The sequence below is a fragment of the Melanotaenia boesemani genome, chromosome 1 (genome assembly GCF_017639745.1).
Source record: "Melanotaenia boesemani isolate fMelBoe1 chromosome 1, fMelBoe1.pri, whole genome shotgun sequence".
NCBI lineage: Eukaryota > Metazoa > Chordata > Actinopteri > Atheriniformes > Melanotaeniidae > Melanotaenia > Melanotaenia boesemani.
In genome coordinates this window covers 15,682,027-15,705,585 of record NC_055682.1, presented here as the reverse complement: position 1 = coordinate 15,705,585, position 23,559 = coordinate 15,682,027, and the positions used below count along the sequence as shown (strand labels likewise).

General features: G+C 44.1%; 1 protein-coding gene across 5 annotated transcripts in view; it reads right to left on the bottom strand.

Moving 5' to 3' along the window:
• The window catches only part of LOC121644020 (protein diaphanous homolog 3-like), a 176,922-nt gene that overhangs the window by 63,347 nt on the left and 90,016 nt on the right, over nucleotides 1-23,559 (bottom strand). For all 5 annotated transcript variants that reach the window (XM_041991717.1, XM_041991738.1, XM_041991724.1 and 2 more), the window contains 3 exons: nucleotides 12,535-12,659; nucleotides 9,024-9,188; nucleotides 3,123-3,258 (listed from right to left, as the gene is read on the bottom strand). In XM_041991717.1, coding sequence (XP_041847651.1) covers nucleotides 3,123-3,258; nucleotides 9,024-9,188; nucleotides 12,535-12,659 — 426 coding nt within the window. The remainder of the gene's footprint in view (nucleotides 1-3,122; nucleotides 3,259-9,023; nucleotides 9,189-12,534; nucleotides 12,660-23,559) is intronic.

The window sequence follows — 23,559 nt, the reverse complement described above, 5'->3', positions numbered from 1 at the left end:
AAGAGCATACGCTTTGCCTCAAGCAGACATATTCAGACCATCTATAATCAGTCGATTGTGTTTTCAACATTGCCCTAAGCTGCAAGAAAGAGTTTGTGACCTCTTTGCAATTACCAGAATTTCTGAATTGATTATCTATACAATGCAGGTTGACCTAGGTCACATATACAAGAAAAACACAATCAAACTGAACAAGTAATGAACAGTAAACAATATTTTTGTAGTTGTTGAGCACAATGAGTTAGAGTATCACTCAAGCTAAAAGTGAAGTAATTTGTAGAGATTCCTTTAAGCAACAGTCTTCATGAGATATTTCCTGTGGCTAGTTTTGAGATTTACACAATGAGTAGGAGGATTTCTGGGATGTTTCTTGGATGTCATGATAGAGAGGCATGGCACTTCAATGACCCATGCTGCCTTTTACTTCTCCCATAAAATTCCCCGTTGTGATTTCTAATTATTTGTTCCATCACTGATCACACGTCGTCCATCCCTTGAGGAAGAAATGCAACCCCAACCACTGATATTGCCTGGACCTGAAGAAAAGCTTTCTTTATTTTTCTGATTATGCATGTTTTGGATCTGACAAACCCACCCAGTCTTATTGTTGTCTTTCTCTTGCCTTCTTTTTTTACTCTTCCTTTGCCCTTACCCTAACCATTCAAGAATTCCTCCCCTGAGCTTGGTTCTCTCTCAGGAAAGTGACTATTCTCCCAAATGTCATCAAGCTGTCCTTTGCAGGTCCCATGAAGGTGGATTTTTTCTTTGTAACATTGGTATTGTATAAATAAAATGGTTGATTAAAAAATGTCCTTAGGAGAGTTGCTTATAGCATGCTCCAGACTCCATTTGTTCAGCACCAATTCTCCTCCTTTGCATTTTTGCAAAGAAAGAATCTTTGTGTTTTACAAAAACTGTCCTTACTCTCTGTTCTCTATGATGCTTCTTTCAATGGACAATACTATGAAAAAGGTCTGTTCAAGGAATGACTCACACCAACCAGTCCTTCTTGAGAAGAGCAGAGTTTAAAATTATTGTTGCATGAAGCATTGCTGCATCAACCTAAAAAAATGGGGGGAGGAGGAAGAATAGAAGTACAATCATCATTGTTGAAGAGTATATTTTACCCCATGACACAATGTTTTATCCTCCCTACTGAAGTAGTTTCTAAACATAACCAAAGGTAATGGCCCATATCTGATTTGAGTTCCAGTCATATCTGCTGATTTGATTCCTTAATAACTCCTATTTTCAAATGCAGACTTATTAGATGAAAACAAGTCCATACTCAGAATGTATCTTAAAATGTGAGTTGATGGAATTACCAAGTAAGTTAAATTGCAATGTTTAAAAATACTAACCATGTATAACATGTAGTGAAGATGGTCACACATCTTTTCCATCTTTGGCTGTGAATTGCTTTTGAGTTTACTTAATAAAATACAGAAAGACAGTTCTTTCTGTGTTAGGTGCACAAGACTGTGTGTTTAACTGTAGCTTACATAAAAATAAAATCACAATTCCTGAGAAGTCAATGGAGAAATTCTAGCTATTGTTTTTTAAAGGTGTTGTATTTGTTGCAAATGTGTGTGTGGTACAGAATGCGTAGTTGTAGTACAGAACATCAGTCAGATACAGTACACCCTGCTGGACTCACACACACACACACACACACACACACACACACACACACACACACACACACACACACACACACACACACACACACACATTTTATAACTTCTCCATTAGGGTATGAGCCATTTAGTTCAACTGGACATGACAGCTGAGCAAAATAAAATGCCATTTAATCTGAGGCAAATGGTAACAACCAGATGAAAGGAAAGGGAAAAGGAAAGGGTTTGTACAGTACTGTAGCCAAGCCAGACCATGGTTTGGCTAGACAGTAGGCCCACAGCAGTACTTTGGGCAGGATGGAGCATCGTGGTTCTGTTTATGCACACTGACATCGACAGGAGTGCTACAGCGGCTGGCACAGTCATGGCAGCTGTGGATGCTCTCACAATTTCGACTGCTCTCCCAGTCTTGGCTTGACATTAGAAATGGGTCTGGGGGCACTGCACTGTTGAACAAGTTACTGGCACGTGTGGCAGTCCAAAGCAAAACAGGGCAAAAATAAAACTGGCAGTTGGAATCAAATTCTCTGGCAAAAGGAAAATGCTGTAGCAACCTTCCTTAGAGCTCCTCCTGCTACTGGAGGGTTAGCTTCAGGTTTTGGAGAGCAACATAACACCAGTCACAGTGAGGCAGATGTGCCAGAAATTGCTAATGCTAATAACAAAGTTGATGATCAATGTCATATTTTTGACACAGCATAACTGGTAACCCACGTACTACCTGCAAAGGAAACTGGCTCAAAGATTTTTGCATAATATTCATCTGTGATTGTAGATTTCACATCATGATTACCATTTGCAGGATTTAGTACACTACCATGAATGCTACCAAATGTTGTTTTGGATGACTGTGCGTTGTCATGCCTTTAAATAAGGTGATAATCTCTCAAACTAAATCAATATTCACAAGGCTAAATCTCATAACAGCAAGTTTGTTGCCATGTAGTACATGTGTAATATACCAGTGTATGCTTTTTATGTCTAGGAAACTACAGTTGATAGATTAATTGGTTAGTAATTGTTAAGATTATAGCTTTGGACTTTTTAACAAAAGATGAGGAAAAAGTGAGATTTTTGGGGGGCAAAAAAAGAAACGTTCTGAGTGTTTAAAATAACATCATGAGTAATTTGTGCATGGTGGGTCATACACCAATAGTAAGGTCAGTAGTCTGACTTTCACTATAAATATGTGCAAATAGGTTAATCTGGTTTGTACTATAAAGTGCTAAAAACTGCAGCTGATTTAGAATTTCATCAATCAAAATACCCACAAATGCTTTCTCTGTTTTTAATTTTTAAAGAGATGAATAATGTATTGTGAGAAAACAGCTGTTTCATCTAATCCATAAAAAATGAACATGTGTGATAAATGTTTTTGAATGATCTCCTACAGGAGTTGATCAAAGATTGATTTAGCACATAGCTTTTTGTAAAGTACTCATCTTTGAAATAGTTTATAGACAAAGCAAACTCAACAGTCTCTACCTGCATTGACTTCCAGTAACCTCCTCTTCTTCTGCTGTCTTTCCTGCTTTTCCCGCTCGGCCTTCTCCTTTGCTGCCCGTGCTCTCCTCTGTTTCTCTTCTAACTCCCTTCGCCTGAAGTTCTCCTTCAGAGCTTGCTGCGGGAGAGACAGAAAAAAGGTGATGAGACGACACAGAAAGAAAAAAACATGACGGATTGCTAAGTAGGGTTAATTACAGTAGTGTAGGGCCTGTCAAAGGCAGAGCCAGCTGTCAAGTCACACAGACATCTTTATCAGACACCATTAAAGTCAGATGAAGCCTCTCAGGTGCACTGTCACTCTAGTCTTGCCAGACATAAAATTACTTCACAGCAGGGACTTTGGACCCAAGAGAGTCATGGAAGTGATGGAACAATGATCCCAATACATGAATCGAAAGGACCTATTTTTTATGAGTCGTTTTCATCGGTTTGCGCCTACTTCCATTCATATTTATTTATATTTATATCGTACATACACAATATCATTGTTGGTATCACCTTATTTTATCCCCATGTGTTTCTTGTCTTTTTTATTTTTACATTTTTTAACAGTTTGTGCTGCATTCAATGTGATGTTTTTATCATCTGGCGGCTGATGTGTGAACTAATGTCTGACAGCAATATTAATTAAATGCAATACAATACTGGTTGTACAGCAGATGCTGGATGCTGCTTACAGGTGATAATGTGTGGGTAGATGTTTTTCTGACATTCAGTCGGAGGACCATCCATTAACCAAAAATAATCCCACACTTGAACCTCACTATGCAAGATCAAAATCCGCTATCAGATTTACATTTCAAGTAGAAGAACAATTAGGCAGCTTACTGCGAGAATTTGGCATTATCTCGGTAAGAGAAGCTTACTTTGGGCATATAGGCGCTTCATCACAGTGGTGAACCAAATTCAAAAACTCCACTTTATCCTCCGTATTTATGAAGATTTTGATAGTTTTCAAGGCTTACATGTAAAGAGTGGCAGCCAAGTTGACCCATTTCATATGTCACACAATTAACCACTCTGTCGTTGCATCTGACATTCTGGTCCACACTCCTTACGAACTGTAATGGGATTTGTTCATTCATTCATTCTCTGTACCGCTTGGTCCATTACGGGTCGTGGGTAAGCTGAAGCCTATCCCAGCATTAACAGGTGAGAGGCAGGGTACACCCTGGATCACCAGTCCATCGCAGGGCCAACACATAGGGGACAAACAACCATTCACACTCGCACACACTCCTAGGGAGAATTTAAAGTAATCAATTAACCTAACATGCATGTCTTTGGACGGTGGGAGGAAGCCGGAGTACACGGAGAGAACCCATGCATACACGGGGAGAACATGCAAACTCCACACAGAAAGGCCACTGCCCTCAAGGTTCGAACCTCTCCCCCAGCAGAGATTCGAACCAGCGACCTTCTTGCTGTGAGGCTGCGGTGCTAACCACCACACCACCGTGCAGTAATGGGATTTATTAGTACTTGTATCAGTAAGCTGTATCGGCAAGTATTCAAATGTAATGACTTGATCTTTGTTTAAAAGAATGTGGTAACAGTGCATCACTAGTTTGTATAGCTAAATATTGTGTACTGTACCCAAAAAGAATTTGTGCAGTACTCACTAAGCAAGTGGGCATCAGGGATTGCTACATATCGACATCAGTCTTGGGATATCTCTTTTATGTGACTAACATAAAAAATGGATTGTCAACAACCAAATCTGCCACATAAGTGATTACAATCAATCTGTCCATGAAGAATAATTCTACAGAAACCTTCTCCATCAAACATCAGCCGATGTGAAAACGGGCTCTATAATCTCTATTGTTTAACTCCTACAATGTCAATAGCCCAATAAAGCCACAGCCAAGAGACAGACTCCGTATGATTTAATAGACTGCTAGCATGATTGCCATCCTGATCAATAGCCTGTCACTGAAAGCAAGGAGGTCTGGGTTTTCATCAAACATCCAACTCCCCCCACCCCCTTGCTGTATTCACACCATCAGGCTTGACTGGCAGGTCAGTGAAATAACAGTAATACCAAAGCAACATGAAAGGATGTGCAGAAACACACACACACACACACACATGCTCCATATAACACCATGGTAAATAGATAACTACAGTGGCACAATAAAGAGGGGCAGCCATTTATTGAGGCCCACTGAAGCCTCTTGTTATGGCAGCATAAAAGTGACCACCATTAGAGAGGATACAGTCATATGGAATATAAAACAGTTTAGCATAGTCAATTTACTATCAATGGGTCACTTGAAAAACATAAATGTCAACTTTAATAAACACCATGTAATGTTACTAATAGCAGAGAAAACTCAGATTCTACATCTCTTAACTGGAGCTTGAATGCTGTGTTATCTGTCGCTACTGAATGTGTGATGGGTACAACTCCAACAGCATGATGCATCCTATTTGATAATCTCCTCATGTCTGCACATTGTGACTTTCATGTTTAAAGGGAGAATGTTTTTTTATTAATGAATTCACCAAATTGGGTCAGTTTTTTGTTTATAAATGGGTAAATCTAAAGTTTATTCAGATTATCAATTACCAACCAGTATCAGAAAATCTTTAGCCAGAGGAAAATAACCTTAAGCACACCGTTGCTCTGCCAAGACACCAGGCTGGAGGTATGTGATCATTGCCATATCCATTTGCCTGTCAGTAAGAATACTAATAAATGAATACATTAAATTTACCAGACTTAATTTTATAATTGTGGCCAAGATATAATTGAAGTGGTCTTGCCTTTACTAGCTCAGGTAAATCTTCGATTTAAACAGAATCTGTTTAATCCAAAAACACTTTAACAGGATGAATAGGATAGCTGTCCATATCCACTTTTGGAAAACCAGTAGCTCTTAAAGTTGCTGCCAAAAGGGTTTCAAAATTTCAACAGCTTTTCAAAATAAAATTTTGCTTCATCATTGTAGGTATAGAAAGGTCAAAATCAATTATTATTCTGTAGAATGGGTACAGAAAGGGTAACTAAACACATCATGGTCGCGCATTTATCCTCTCTTCTCCATATCATACACAGCAAATCCCTACATAGTATAAAGACTGAGTTTTCAAATGCATGAAAAATAAGAAAAAATCTGAAATGTTGGGAGGTTTGTTTCACAAAGGGCTGTGATTGACAACCATCACTCTAGTCTAAATGGACTGCACTAGCTAAATAAACCGACCTGAACCAGTTGTAACTAAACATAAAAAGTCAATGTGAAACTGATTAAATCAGATGTACAGACCATAATAGTTTCAATATTTTACTGCTGTGGACTAGGTTACTTTCTACCGTGGCACAGAAGCCCTGCTAATGATGTGAGGCCAGATGCCAGTGAGAGGGATGGATGATGGCCAAGGAGAGAGGAGGCATATTCAGGCATGTTGACTAGCAGCAGCAGTTTATCTGTTAATGTCAGTTGATGAAACTCTGTCAAACTACCAGGTCTGAAATAATCACTGCCTCGGCGTGATCAGGCATTGCTGGCAGTTTCACCATCTTTTCACAAAATCAATGTACTTGGCCTGACTCCAGTAATTCCAGCTCAACAGGTCCAGTGCATGCTTCACCCTCTCCTTAGCTCTTGATAAAATTATTCCACCTCTTCATCATCTCATCACTCCTCAGATTTATCAACAACAGAAGCTGTCTTGCAAATTCTGGTTTGTAGGGAAAAGACATTAGCACAAAGTTGGCAGGGTTAGCTAGCTAAATGTTAAATATGCGCCGGAAGCCACTGAACACTGAAATTATGACAAATGTCACACAACACAGGACTGCACATTTCAGTCTGTTCAAAAGGAAAATTATAAGAATGATGGTCAGTGTGGGTGGGAACATTAACTGTGTGCAGTAAGCAGAAGAAAGGAAGGATTAATTTGGTTCCAAGAATGACTTACATGCAGAAAAAGAACTTGAAATGAAGGAAGACAGATTTTGAGAGGTAGCTAGAAAAAGCCAGAAAAGATGAAAACCCAGAGGGTTTTGTCTTTTGGTCAAACATTAATTTCTACTGTAATATTGAGATGAAGGAAAGAGAGAACAAGAGAACCAGCTCTCTGAGGAAATTGCCCTCTGCTCTCCTTCATCACTGCAGGTCTGCTTCGCCCTCTTCCTCTCCTGGATGTCCACCATTAGACACGCTCAATTGGATTCCTGTCAGATGTGCGGCCTCGCCCTGGGTCTCCTTCCTACGGGTGACTGAGCATGCTGCATGCGTGCACAAGTGTGTGCAAGTCTTGGTGTAGGAGAAAAAAAATTACACAACTAAGCAGCTTTTCCTATAAAAACAAACATATTCTCACATACAAGTTATGCGAGTTTGATACACACACTCAGTTCGAGGCTCGGTTTGCTTCAAGCAGAGGACTGGACACGGCACAAACCTATTAGCATGGGCCTTGGCACAGCAGAGTAAATGCTGACAAAGATTTGACCGAGAGGTTACGATGCTGAGATTTACTGTACGCCTGTGTTCATTGACCTAGCCTTGGCTTTTCCCAAGATATGTCTGTGTGATGTGACAATTTGAACGAACTGCTGAGGGTGTAAGCTGCTTATGCCTTGACCTATCACAGGGGAATAAATAGCTACCTTGGGACTTTTGGTCATATAATGCTAGTCTTTATAACACTTGGCTTGTTCACCTTTCACTAGCAGAGTCATTAACTGTTACATTTGGTCAAAGCATAAAGGCTCCAGCAAAACTCAAACCCAAGCAATGGAAATGAAGGGAAAGGGATTGCACCTGCATGAAGAAGCATTTTCAGACTTCTAGTATTATGTGCCAATAAATGAACAGCTGTGTGGAACAACATTGGTTTATCATCATTCACTCTGGCTCTGCTTCATATCTGAAAACAGCATATCATGGGTTTGGGTTGTGGCTCTTTAAGAGAAGCAAGGATCAGAGCACAGAGAATCAGGGGATCAATAGAAGGTATAAAAAAGAAACAAAGAACGGTCATAAAAGCAATGCATCTGGGAACATTTTCTGGACTATTTCTTGGAAGCTGAAGACACTGCAATACTGCTGTTCCCGCATGAGCCACATACATCACACAACATATCCAGACATGTGGCAACACACATACAGACATGTATATGTGTGGCATCTAGTTTACATCTATTTAAAATACATTTGGGAAGAGGGCTGACATCAGATGCATTTAACAAATAATATAAACAGGAAAAACAACCGGCATGAAATCCATTAGTGGATGTGGTGTATATGTTACGTTGGGGGCAGGGCAAGAACTTGGGTAGGCTAATTAGCAGCTATTATCTGCATTGGCCTATGCAGCTGAAAACACTGATTAAACACAGTAGGTCTCCACACCTCCATGACTCAGGGCAGCATCAGACTGATAAGGCCAAAGAGCTCAGCAATGACATAAATGTCTGGGTGGGCTTGGATGACACGGACACTGTTCCACATTTACATGAAAGAAGAAAAGGTTGCGTCCTGATTCAGTTGATGAATAAAAAACTGTAAAAGGTAAAACAGTTTCCAAATATCCAGAACTTTTTTATTTATTATAGCACATTTACTCAAACTCAGCACAATACCCCTGCTATAACTTAGGAGTTTTTAGTGCTTTTAGGTGTATAGAACTAAATGCAGTATTGCTCACTTAATGGAAAAGCATTGAATGGGAACAAGCAATCACTCAAAAGTTAAGTTTTTCCCTGCATGGATCCCAGCTGTACAGCAACTTATTCCACATTCCTAAGCTTTGCAATATATAGTCAAAACAAAAGGGAACATGATAACACTTTTCTTTACAATTCTTCTTCACTGTGAGCACTCTGTTGCTCTCACTGACTGGTACAGTATAGTACTGCATACTCACAGTGAACATGGAGCGGAAGTTGCTGAGGTCAGTGAACACCTCTTCAACAGACGTCTTCTTGGGATCAACAGCAAAGTATTCCAGCATGTTTTGATACAAAGTCTCCATATTGCTGTGCATGATCACCAGCTTGCCATACTGCTCCCGTGCAACTGTGCTGAAGCTGTGAGGGGTGTAGTCAAGGTCAACATTAGCTCCATCACACATAACATTCATCAAATGCAGATCGCAGCCCTCCTTAATTTAGCAGAAAAGTGAGTGTGTTCGCTCTTGTTTTCACAGGGACTTTAAATCAGTCGGATGGAAACTGTGATGTTGCCTTTAGGAGCCCCGATACTGTCTGTCAACTTACAGTGTGAACTCCTTTGCTGCACGTCGGCATTCATGCTAATCTCCGGGTAAGGGTGTTAAAATATACTGCAAACATTAACTCAAGCTAAGAAAAAGTTAAATTAATTTAGAAACGATGGCACTACATTGTACAGGGTTGCAACTGTAGGTGGTGTACACAAGTCTATATTATCCTTACTTTCTTGCCCCAGTCCAACTAAATGTAGCAGCACAAACTGTCTCAGCTGGTTTTGCATTTTAGGCAACTTGTACTCGCACCTTGAAATGGTTCAGTAATAGCAACAGGAGCTGGTACTCAAAGAAATAATAGATTTAACCTTTTAACTTAGAGAAATGTATTAAGTAATGCAGAAATTAAGTTTGCGCATACAGTCGTCTTGCACCAAATCCTCCAGGTGCTCCAGGCTGAGACAAAGCAAAGGACAGCCATGCTTTGTTGGTATGTTTGTGAGTGGAAGCAGACAAATAGTGTAATAGCTCTGTCAACATGTGCTGCAAAGGTGTCAGTGTAGGAGTACAGCGAGAGCAGTGAAACACATCGTGCCAACCACCTGGGCACACAGTAGTGCTGAGCAAGTCTGTGACACCACACACAAAGCTCAACAAATAAAAAAATGTTGCAGGCATGACTGTGCTGTTGAAAATGCACTGTCTGGCAGAAAACAAGAAAATAACATTTGTTAGCTTTGATTACAGTATATTGCCATGGCATTATTATTATTTGTTGTAGTATTTTTTATTATAAATATATAAATAGGAATTTCAAAAAGCATAACAGTGCCAGTTACGCTTGTTTTAATAACGTTAACCTTTTGCTGCGTGAGACAATAAAATTTAAGTTACAATCAAAATGAAGAAATCTTCTCATTTTAAAACATGCAGGTTATTTTCTGCAAGCATCACTGAAAGTAATTGTTTTAAAAAAAAAAGTTTTCTCCTAGCTAACAGTCCCGCTAATGGCTCTGACACTGTTGTCTCACAGCAGATAAGAAGTGACAGTGACTGTGTGGGTGTGTGGTATCACACAAGTGTGTGGGCAGCCTCTCTGGCTCCTATTGTGCTCCTTCATTATAGCTCAATTGATGGACCTATTTGAGGTTTGGCCTCAGTTGAATCAGGCTGGGGATGAGACTACCAATTCACAGCTGGATAAATGCTGTTCAATAGGCACTCCTACCAGACTGACTTGCCGGTAATATGTTTCCAAGCCAGAAGCTGTGGGGAAAGAGGTATTAGCAAGGTCAGACTGAAAGGTGAAAAAAAGAAAAAAAAATAGCCAGGAGATATGTTTTTGATAAGTATCATAGAGTGTGATATCTCTCCTTTTTGTTCCTCATCTTCTGACTTCTTTCTCATTCCAGACAAAGCAGTTGCTCACTGCAGCTCAATCTCAAGACCCTCGTTTCCCCTCGAGCTTCCTCACTTACCCTCCACACCCACCGGTTCCATCATACTTCAGTCTCCATTTCTTCATTTGTCCATCCTCCTTCTGCAACTCTCATGTTCTAATCTGCCACCTTTACAAGCCTGGGCTCAGATTCAGAAGTGTAACACAAGACCAATAACAAGGTAAGTGTATACTGGAGTGACACATGAAGAGAAAATCAAATTTTCTCCAAAGTGACCTCCCCAGTTTCACGTGTTTGGCTGGCAACTGCAGATGTCGCTGTAATTTTGACCATCGCCAGCAACCTCAGTCCACTGCAGGTTTAGCTGTAAAAGTTTAATGTGAATTACAATGTTGTTGCTTCTCGAAAGGCTTCCTCAGAACAGACATTACTAATTTCTGTGTTAATGTAATGGTAAATACTCATGAATCTAAATGCAACTCACCTATAAACAAGGGCTACCAATGTGTAACAAAAGTTAAATATAATATTAATGGGAATAAGAAGTCTGCCTTATGAACAATAAAGGCCATTCGTTGAAACTCAGCTGAATTTAAAGCATAGAAAGACTGAATGTGTCTAAGAATTTAAAACAGAAAATCTAGATGAAATGTCTGAAACGGCAAAAATATTGAGTGTGTATGGCTGGTTGAGCATTTTTAATTCTACAGCCACTGTTGAGAAAAGGAAAACCCTGTTCAGTTATTCACTTATATAACTCATCTACAATTTATTCCTACCTTCACTTTTTTAAATTTCCCATGCCATATTTTCAGTTTCGATGGAGTTTTCAATCTCTCCCAACCAAGAACTGGTGAACAAAGAAGTGAAAGACTGATTTTTAAAATTCATTCGTCTGTGCTGCTCTCAAATTCTGTGCCAACCACCACAGCGCAAGCCATCAGTGCCCCAGCCCCAAGGCTATTGATCAAAACTACATGAAGGAGGCAAGGTACAGAGTGTATTATTGAACACACCTGGCCTGAGACATAGCTGTCAACCTGATCCTGTAGAGCTAACTCAGAAGACACTAAATTATTCACACTGCTGTCAAACAAATACAGACAGCTGTCAGCAATGGACCCAAATATCCCTAACGGGCACAGTGGAATTGTGTATTTGTGTGCCTACATGTAAGTGCTTCTGGTTTTTTTGTTTTTTTTTTATAACTAAATGGCAATTCAATAACATAATAAACTGCTCTTCTTCTGGGATAAACAGCTCTGACTTGCACAGCAAGAGCAAAAGAGAGTGGCAGCCAAATTCCCCCTATCTAACCCTCCTTTCATTTTGAAGTTGTCTTCAGTCTAAAGAACCCATATACAAAAATAAAAAAATTAAAAAAAAGACAGAGCTGAGACGGCGGTTGGCTCAATAACCTGACTAAGGAATGAGGCGGATAAGAAACCAAGGGTGGGGGAGCTGCACATTCTTATTCCCCTTTTCTTCTGTGTTGTTGCAGCATATCGTTTTTCACCTTTTATTTATCCTCTTTTTGAAAAATGCTGCATTTTAAGCATTTAATTGAATAATGGATAAAGGAATTGCATTTGCTCAGCCATAGTCTTTGACGGTTCCTTCCCTGTATCATTTAGTTAAGATAAAGTTTAAAAACCTGCTGTATTTCCATCCTTTGCAGCACCACGGCAATAAATATAAACACTTCAGTCTCAGCAATAATTTTTTGACTTTCCTTCTTGATTCATTACAGTAAACTTACCGTATAACACCCTGGAGCTGTGAGCATATGCATACACAAGAAAAAAGGATATAGCCATTTTGGCGAAAAACATGTCGTTAGGGTCATCAGGGGAGGAGAAAGTCTCCAGGTCTCTCTCCAGCTGCAGCAGCTGCCTCTCCATCTGCCTGAGGCTCTTTTCCAGATTCTCTGCAGACACTAAAACACACCCACATACATTCAAGACACACATTCACAGTAGCATGCACAAACACACCCACGTGCCACAAAAATATGGAGACAGAAGCAGAGAGAGAGGACAACGCAGTTATAGGTACAATCTAACGTGTTATTATTCCACACCTCTCAAAGAATCAACGAGGAACAACAAACAGTAAAATAACAGGGAAGGCAGCTCAGCTTCAAAGCATGCTTATTGTGGGTTCACCACAAGAATAAACAACAGGGAAAACAAACATCAAGTAAGAGCATGTCCAACACATAGCTCTTTATTATTCTGTTTGCTTCTTGCTTGTGTATGCTGTAAACAATTTAAAAATATAAAGATGGTACACCCTTTTATAAACTTGAGTGGAATCAGATGATTACATTTGCCTTTTATCCTTTTGACTCTTCTCTTATCAACAGGTGGATGGATCACAAGGGTGGAGAAAAACGAGGGAAGACTGAGCCAAACTTTCTGTTAAGTTGGTCATGGTTGACACTTTAAGCTAGTGAAAGAATATAACACATGGCTTGAATTACCCTGATTAGACCCTGCTTGACAAAAAAAAAAAAAAAAACGTAAGCTGCTTAATTTTAAGTAGTTTCAAATTTCCCTTGATCCTTATACGTACTTTAAGAAAAGGGAACTTCAGTGCAGCTAAGCTTCTCTTTGATTATATAAAATAAACCCCGTTTACTGATGGGAACCCACTGTTTTGGACACACATTTGTCAAATGTTTTAAAAAAGTTTGCAGTAGCTAAATTTGAATATTTCTTTCTTTACATGTTCTTTGATAGAGCACGAGTTTGGTCTTAAAGTTCAAAGTAAGCAAACAAATGCTCATGCATTCAATTGGCTGAGTGAAACAGGGCAGGTGGTACTTTTTATTTTGTTGTTACTTGTGATTGAAAAGGACTAAGCAATAACAGGTGAAATATGACTTTACATATTGTGAACAACATCTGTAACTGCCAAGTGATTATCACATCAGCTTCCTCTACTAATGCAGCTTTTACTTCGTTGTAAACGGTCCTTTTTCACTGATCTCGCCATCGTTTTCTTGCTCCTCTTCCTCAGACAGTGAGAGTCAAGTGAAGACACTTAAAATGTCACTGCATACGGTTCTTTGAAAATCTTGTCAAAGGATATTTTGGACAGTGATGTTTCAATCAGAGCAGTTGCTCTACATTGGCTCGCTGTTACATGGCTTAATTCAGTAAAAAAAAAGAAAAAAAGAAAAGGAAGAAGAAAGAAACAGATGAAGCATTTTTACTTCTTAAGATCAAGTGAAAATTATCATCAAGAGGAGAGATGATGTGGGACAACTGAAGAAAAGTCAGATAAAAGCACAAACATAAACCAATGACTAACAGGTCCTGAAATAAACCATTTTATGAGTTTCTAATTAATCTGAAAATTATAGTGCTAATAAAAACTTCAACTTTTAAAAACCCTTTCATTTGTTTCAAGTGTCTCATACTCTGCAAGCCACGTTTGGAAAATCAAGTTTGTTTAAAGGATGTAAAAAAAATAAAAAAAATAAAAAAGGAATAAAGCTCAACTTAAAAAGAAAGTTCACATATCAAAGTTAATTTAAAACAGTAAAACAACAAGTTTTAAATGGGATGAAGATGTATACATTTGCTTCATTGTGTTTTTACCCAATTTCATTCTTTTCTAGACAGACATTAAAAATGCTCCATTTTCAGAGATGTTGCAGAAAAAAGTTGTAGTTATTCAGATTCGATTTCAAAGGGCAGCAGGTCAATACTGTCAATTATGTGTGCTCCTCTGTACCTCTGAAACAACAGCTCTGTGCCGTGTTTTTGACAAGGTGCCTCCAATAAAAGAGATGACTTACCTCTAGAGATTCTTTGGTTAAATAAAGGTTATTAATAAAATGTCATAATGTGATTAAAGATACTACATCTAGTGACACAAGGACTCCAGGAGATGGCAAACCTGACAATAACAGCTAAATGATTAATAATTGCTTAGAATGACAGTAAATTGTGTGCTCTGCTAGTCTCTGTGTACCAGAACTCTAAATCCTTTTCACAGCCTGAAAACACTGACTGCTGCTACTACTGACATAATAGTAAATTACTGAGCTTGATGTTAGTGTTTTGTGGCTTTGGACTATCCTTTTCAATTAGCCAATTATAGATTATATAAACCAAATAAAATGAAAAGGGCAGCTCCACTGTGTGAGATCAGTGGGAGAAAACAGGGGGATATCCTCTTTTACCTCTGAGCTTTTACAGAAATTCTCAAGGTTGCATCAGTGTTTCTTATTAATCTTTGAAACTATTTTTTTGCATCTAAAATTATTAGTATGAGGAATGGAAGTGCCCAGTACTTGAGCAAGCAGAGAGCACTACTTCACCTGCATTTCAACATGTTTCCCTTTAGACTCTGCACTACCTGGCAGCAAATACTTCCCTGCAAAAGTTGTAGGGCACACAAAGAAGTCTGTTAATGCAAATTATTAAAACCCAGTGAAATGATGCTCTAACTGAGAAAAGAGCAAGAGCATGCAATACAAAACAAAGACGGGGTGTCTTCTCTTCTTAGCTTCACAAGACAATCTGCAGGCTTTTGTGATGAGGCCTGTTCACATAGAAGGACATAATGAACAAGAGCTGACATGAGGGTGACAAATTCAGAGGCATTTACTTCAGGAGGAAAATCTGCCTGGGAGTGTTTAGGAGTGTGACTGCAGCAGCTGGAATGTTTGACTAAATGCAGAAATGTGCTTCAAAGCAGAATGTAAACACATCTGCCAAGTACCACTGAAATATAATTGCTCGGTGGATGAGTGACAAGCTGAGTGCAAGAAACAGAAACAAAGGGGGTGCTCCCCTGTCTTCTTTGTTCTCTCTGGCCATGCTACTGTTTTTTCCCTCATTCTGTGCATTAAAGTGTGAGTGATTTTTATGGACACTGGAGGGGATGAATGCCTCTTTGGTTCAGAGGGGTAGCAGACAGATATAGGGTGTTTTGGAGGAATAATAATTGGAATATTTGTAGAGGTCAAATCCCCCATTGACATCCTTTTATTACTCTGCCAACCTGCTGTGTTATAAATGAGACAGAGTAGAGCACACAACCATGAATACACCCAAACCTGCTACAGACCAAGCTCCACAATGGATCATCTTCTGATGTATGGAAATTGTAGAGACTAAAAAATGCAGATCTGCCCGCTGAGGCCAAAGCTTGACAGACAAGTGGGACTAGACTGATGGTGCCAGAGGCTGGGGGTGGGGGATCTATAGGAAATCCTGGCCAACACATTCAACATGCTTAGCACCTACAGATCTGCATTCAAAAAGAGCAAGGCTGTCAATGAATTGCAGTCCAGAGAGCTCCTGCAATATACTTTAACCCAGAGGCTCATCACTCAGCCTGCATGCTCAAAACTACAAAGCAGAGCGTCGACAGCATATTAGAGAACCATCTCATTGTAGTCGAGTCCTCGCATTGTTCCTTAATGAGTCCTCAGGGCTGCAAGAATCTAAAGAAAATGGAGCTCAATAGCTTTTCCATCTTTACAGCAAAATAACTCGTGCAGGCACGTCTCTTAAGTATTACATAAAGAAAATAAGCAGTGTTTGTTCAGCCAACAGGCAGTATGTGAAGTCACAAGAAGTATCATGGTTGAACACATCACTGTCCCTCTGCTCCTAACATGAGATTTAAGCTGGATTTATACTTGCGTGGTGTCTGCATAAGGTCGGTTATGGTGTCACTGCCGTAGGCACCGCAAAGGTTCGCAGACACTCGACGTGCACCTCTTCCAGACCTGACATGTGCACCTGCTACGCAGACGGTTACCCGTTACAACTCCCTTGTGATTGTTCAGTTTGGGATTATGCGTTTCCAGATTTCTGGAACTTCTTACTGAATTTGTGTGGTAACTGCAATTTTTTGAAGACAATATCCAGTGGTTTAAGTATATGACAAGCTGATGAAATTATTTCTTCATTTGTTTCCATAAGTTTATGAAAACAATGCACCAAGTTGGATGCCATTATTGTTTTAAAACAGGAAATACCTACTGGAAGTGAAGTGAACCATCAAAAGAACTCCATCCTGTGGAGTTTACCAGCCGATACCTTCAGATTAGGAAGAAAAACTGCAACACAACACCAAAACAACGTATACCCCCTACGCTCGAGTGCGAGAGCACCCTCACCAGTGTCAGCTCAACGACCTCACGTCAACTCCATATGAGTACAAACCAAGCTTTAGCCAAGTACAATTTAACAAACCATCCTAACTGCTGAAAGTCTATTTATGCTCCCTTACATACAGGTACATCCGTTTCAAGCATTGTAATTAGGGCCCGACCGACTAATTGGCAGGCCGATTAAATCAATCGATATTAGCCCATTTCAAAATGGCCAATATTGGCTGTTTTGTTGATTATACATCGATTTAGTCTTACTTTCTCATGAACAGTAAATGCTGTTAAGTGTCAGAGTCTGCAAAATGATGTCCTTGCGGTGTTTGTCTACTAGCTGGAGCTCTGACTCCATTCAATCCCACAGTCATCGCCCTGTCACTTCAACAGAGTTAGCTAGTAGCTAGCCAGGTTACATTAACAGTGGTCTACGTGGACCTTCCCGACAGTTAAGTTTATAATAATGTTGTGAAATTAATGACTCAGCATGTCTCCAGTTTCAGTTTAACTCTGTCATGTGTAATGACGAGTGGCGTGTGCTTTGCTGTGTCGGTCAGCTTTTTATTCATGCTGCATTGTTAAACTTGTGCTAAATTAGCTTAAGGCGCTCCCTGTTGTAATGTTGTGGCTAACTGCTGTAAGCGAAACTCTTATTTTGAAGTGTGAAGCACCGGAACAGGATGTGCATGTAAAATGTTAGATCATTGCAACGTTGACTTGTTGCCAAGAACCGGCTGATGTCGGCAGGTCACACATATCATGTGGTTAAGTCATTCCTAAAAAACGGCCAGTCATAACACCCGTCTATGTGAGCAATAACATTGCTATTTTTTTCCTGACCTAGCATAGCATTAGCTAAGTAGCCAGTAACTGCAGAAATAATGTACGTGTACAAAATATCTGAGAGTACAGAACGAGCGTTCATCACTCTGTCAGCTGTAGGTTGAGGCATATTTTAGGAGGAGAGATATGAATGCAGACGGGAGGAGGTTTATTCACTGCAGCACCGAAAACCTATTATTATACAGTCTGTCTTCAGCCTCCGTCATAATGTCATGTCTCCCTTAGTTCTCTTTCATAATATTCCGCTCGATGTCTCACTATGGGATGCAAGCCTCTCTGCAGCCCTCAGAAGCATTAATCTCATTACGCCAACCCTGATTGGCTGATGAACGTGTGAATGTATCCGTCCGCATCATGTAGTGCCATCTGCCTTAAATAGCTCATGCGGACGGGCCAACTCATTCAAAAACCTCTTCTCACTCGGAGCATATCTCGCGTCCACGGCTGGCTAGCTTAACTGCTCACAGGCTGATCCTTCGGCTTCGGTCGCCGAGCGCTACCTAGCTTGGACTCTTGGCTCTTTGGTCACACCAGACCACAGTGCTTCCTTGCCCCTCCACGGTTCGGTCGCACTATCCTTGTCGCCCCACCACGGCGTCTCGAGCACCGAGTATTAGCACACCAGCTAATTTCTCGGTCTCCCCACAGTTAGCACACCAGCTAGCTGCCTCTACTCCCTGCCTGCACACCAGCTCGCAGGGAATGGAAGCTAAAACCCCTCACACCAGAGGGCTCGGAGACTCTGGGGCTCGTCCCTGTCGTTGCGGGAACAAGATATCGAGCAGAGACCCACACCAGGTCTGCTCGAGTTGCCTGGGGCTGGAACAGACCCGACTGGCTATCAATGTTCCCGGTTCGTGTCAGCACTGCTCGGTGTTCACCACGAAGAGTCTCCGCAGACGGCTAGCCCACCAGGTTAGCCTGTCTGGGCAGGACCCCTATCTCCCCTCCGCCGGTGCTGAGGTCGAAGAGGAAGAGGAGGAGAAGGGAGCTGCCGCGGTGGTGGTACCGCAGGCTGGCGCCAGCTGGGGCTCCCAGCTCGATGAGCCGCGGATTCCCCGCCGGAGGAAGACGTCCTGGATTTGGACTACGGGGAAGACGAAGATGTCGCCTCAAACTTCCTCATTTCTGAGGATGAAGAGGAGGACGACGTCTTCATCACTCCTACCCATGCTGCACAGCATGCGGCCTCCGTTGCTTCTCGGGATGGAGACGAGAGTGGCACACCAGCTTCTCCCCTCCCCAGCTCGGACATGCTCGACGTGTGTAAACGCGCGGCCGCCCGACTGGCCGTCCCCTGGCCCGCAGTCGTAGCTGAGACCACCAGATCCCGCTACGAAGGGAAGAGATTGCCCTTGGCCAAAAGTGCTACGAAGCAACTTCTCCCCGTCTTCCCAGAGCTGCTGGATGAAGTGACACGTTCATGGAAGGACCGTCCTTACAGCAGCAGGAGCCCGATTCCCGGGGCCTCGTCCCTCGATTGTGAGGCGATGGAGAGCCTGGGCTTGCTCCGCATGCCTCCGATGGAGCCGCTTGTTGCAGCCCACCTCCACCCCCGGCTGTCTGCAGTGTCCTCCAGGAGTCCCAGCCTGCCGTCTAAATCTGACCGTTTTCAGTCAGCCCTGACTGAGAAGGCTTATAAGGCAGCGGCGCTTTCGGCCCGGGCGCTTAATGTCCTCTCCCTGCTCACTGCTTACCAAGCCGAATTGTGCGAGGATTTTGGACACACACAGGACCCAGCAACGTGGGAGGAGATTCCGGTCATCACCGACCTATGTCTCCGCGTCCAACGCTGTGCGGTTCAGGCCACGGGCAGAGCGTTGGGAACTATGGTGCTGCAGGAACGGGCGCGGTGGCTAAACCTCGCCAACCTGTCGGATAGGGAGAAGGATGACATGCTGGACATGCCTATTGTCCCGGAGGGGATTTTTGGCTCTGCATTGGCTTCGATGCAACGGCGTTGTGAAGCCAAGAAGAAGGAGGATGAAGCTCTCCAGCTCTGCCTCCCTCGGAAACCTCCTACTCCCTCTCCGCCTGTGCAGCGCAAAACCTTCACGCCGGCTGTTTCTCAGGTTTCACGTTTCAAAATACCCAAACAGCCAAGGCCCCAGCCCGCCCCGCCTCCTCCACCCGGTCGGGCCGGCTGGTCTAAGAAGCCCTCGGCCTCTGTTGCAGCCCCGCCGGCTCCGCCCACGCAAGCTGCTAACTTCCAGGCCAGGAAGAAGAAACGGGCGGCCTGACAGCCCCGCATCTTGCCAGTGCAGCTAGACGTTCCTCGTTCTCTAGCTCCACCTGTTTGGCTTCCGAGCGTGCTCCCGGGGATATCCCCCGCCCCCGTCTCCCAGCTGACACGGACCGTGCCAGAGCATGGGGAGAGGAACGGACATTTGTCAGCAGAGGTTTTGGCGGTTGCCCCTCTCAAACGTCCACAAGCACGCACACACACATTATGTTTGAAAAAATTAAAATGTGTTCCGCTGCAGCATCCAGGCCAAAGGCCGAGGGCGCAGCTAATAAAAAAAGCCAAAATCATGAACAGCGCGGTGGCGGCACCTGCCGCTTCCCGGTGGCAGGCAGTTGCCCCTCCCGGGACAGCGGCAGCAGTACACCCATCGCTGCGCTGTCATCTCGGACGTGGATGCACGGCGCAGTCCGGGAACCATTTCGCTGTTTCGGCGAGAGAGGGCGCTACCGCATCACGGATAGAGCCTCCTATGGTGGACGGGCTGCAGGGTGCGCCTCCTCCCTTCCTCAGGTGGGAGAGGTGGGCCGCACACGCAGCCCCACCCTGGGTGTTAAGGACGATTTCGAGGGGATACAGGTTGCAGTTCGCCACCGTTCCCCCTTGTTTCGCCAGCATTTTGCATTCCCAGGCTCGAGGGGAGTCAGCCCACGTTTTACAGGGGGAAATCAGCTCCTTGTTAAACAAGGGAGCGATTTGTGTTGTACCTCCTGCACAGTGTCAGAGCGGGTTTTACTCCAGGTATTTTCTGGTCCCCAAACGGGGGGGGAACGGGATTCGCCCTATCCTGGATCTTCGTGCTCTGAACAGATATCTCCGGAAATACAAATTCAGAATGCTCACACACGCATCCCTGTTGCGTCTTGTGCGTCAGAACGATTGGTTCACTTCTGTCGACCTGAAGGACGCGTATTTCCACATCCCTATCTACCCTCCCCACAGAAAATTCCTGAGGTTCGCATTCCAGGGGATTTGCTACGAGTACCGAGTGCTTCCTTTCGGTCTCTCTCTGAGTCCGCAGGTGTTCGTGCGGTGCACGGAAGCGGCAATAGCTCCGCTGAGGTGCCAGGGCATCCGCTTGGCCACATACCTGGAAGACTGGCTGCTGCTGGCACAGTCGGAGCAGGAGTCCAGGGCGCACACGCATGTTCTCGTGGAGCACTTGTCCGATCTGGGTTTTGTGATAAACACAGAAAAAAGCGTGCTGTCCCCAGCGCAGAGCATAATTTTTCTGGGCCTGTCTCTGGACTCGCTGTCTTTCACAGCGCGCCTCTCGGCGGACCGCGTGAGGGTTTTCAGGACATGTCTCGGATTTTTTCGTCCGGGAAAATCGGTCCAATTCAGGCTGTGTCTTCGATTGCTCGGACTGATGGATTCCGCCATTCTCGTTGTCCGGCTTGGTTGCCTCCACATGAGGGATTTTCAGCTTTGGGTGGCCTCATGCGGCCTGGACCCCGCCCGTCATGGCGCACGCAGGGTGCGGATCACTGCTGCGTGTGCCAGGACACTGTGTCACTGGCGGATCCCGGCCTTTCTGACGCAGGGAGTCCCTATGGGCTCCATCCTGTCCAGGAAGGTGGTCACTACGGATGCGAGCCTGACGGGCTGGGGTGGGATCCACAAGGGCCGAACTGTGAGGGGCATAAACTTTCTGGAGCTTTCGGCGGTTTTTCTCTCCCTGAAGCATTTCCTTCCGTCCCTCGTGGGCCATCATGTCCTGGTAAGGACGGACAATACAACGACGGTGGCATACATCAACCGTCAAGAGGGTTTGCGCTCCCGCCAGTTACACATGCTGGCACGCAGACTGATCCTCTGGAGCAGCGATCGCCTCCTCTCTCTGAGGGCAACGCACGTCCCGGGAGTCCTGAATACGGGTGTGGACCTGCTGTCCAGAGGCGCGCCTGTATACGGGGAATGGACTCTGCACCCAGAGGTGGTGGGACAGATTTGGACCCGTTACGGTCGGGCCACAGTGGATCTGTTCGCATCAAGAGAAAATGCGCACTGCGCTCTGTTTTATTCTCTGCGCAGCATGGATGCTCCTCTGGGCGTAGACGCACTAGCGCACGTCTGGCCGCCCGGGCTCCTATATGCATTCCCTCCCCTGGCGTTGATACCCCTCACTCTGGCCAGAGTGAGGGAATACGGCCACACACTGATATTGATAGCTCCGCTTTGGCCTGCCATGCATTGGCTGGCGGAGATATATCAGTTGCTGCGTGCTCAGCCTTGGCAACTCCCGCTACGCAGGGACCTGTTACTTCAGGGGAGGGGGACGGTCTTCCACCCACACCCAGAACGCCTGGCACTGTGGGCTTGGCCCCTGAGTGGCTCAGTCTGTCAGCTGTGGGACTCCCACCGCGGGTGATTTCCACTATACAGAGTGCTCGAGCCCCCTCCACTAGATCTCTGTATGGTTCTAAGTGGGGGGTCTTCGTGGAGTGGTGCAATAGACACGGCCACGTTCCTCTTCAGTGCCCGGTGGGGGTGATTTTGTCATTCTTGCAGGACCTGATTGACAAGAAGAAAGCCTTCTCCACGGTAAAAGTGTATTTGGCAGCTATTGCTGCCTGTCACGTGGGGTTTGAGAAGCACACGGCGAGTCAGCATCCATTGGTCTGCCGCTTTATGAAGGGCGCACGCAGGCTCCTTCCTGTGTCCAGACCGCTGGTACCACCGTGGGATCTGGCTGTGGTTCTGGAGAGGCTTAAGGGCCCTCCCTTTGAGCCACTGGAGGGGGCAGATTTAAAACACGTCTCCCTCAAGGCGGTGTTGTTGCTGGCTCTGGCGTCAGCTAAGCGAGTCAGTGACATCCATGCGCTTTCGGTGCATCCGGCATGCGCCCAGTTTTTCCCGGGCGGTGTGAGGATGGTTTTGAGGCCCAACCCGGCTTTTGTGCCTAAGGTGGTGGGCTCATGTTCTCCTATTGATCTTGTGGCTTTCCCTGCCTCGTCAGGGGACTCGCGGTCACATGCCTTGTGTCCAGTACGCGCGGTGCGCGCTTACACGGATAGGACTGGGGGTTTCAGGCGGAGCGATCAGTTGTTCGTCTCCTGGTCTGGTCCTCATAAGGGAAAACCTGTCACAAAGCAGCACCTGTCACACTGGGTGGTGGAGGCGATTGCTTTGGCCTATACGGGTCAGGGTTTGCAGCCTCCTGGGGGCCTGCGGGCACATTCGACTCGGGGCATGGCCGCCTCCTGGGCCCTATTCAGAGGGGTCTCTGTTCAGGACATCTGTGCAGCGGCGAGTTGGTCCTCGCCTCTCACCTTTGTCCGTTTCTATATGCTGGACGTCTCCGCTCCGTGCGTGGCACGCACAGTTTTGCTGTCCTGACCGGATCGGAGTTCGTTTCCCGGTGGGTTGGTGGACGCTAGATAAGCTTGTCTGGCAATTCGGGAGCTACCACATCCCATAGTGAGACATCGAGCGGAATATTATGAAAGAGAACTTTAGGTTATTTGCATAACCCCGGTTCTCTGAGTAATATGAGCGAGATGTCTCACCAGACAACCCTTCTTGCTGGGGCGAGTGAGAAGAGGTGCTTATCTTGAATGAGTTGGTCCGTCCGCATGAGCTATTTAAGGCAGATGGCACTACATGATGCGGACGGATACA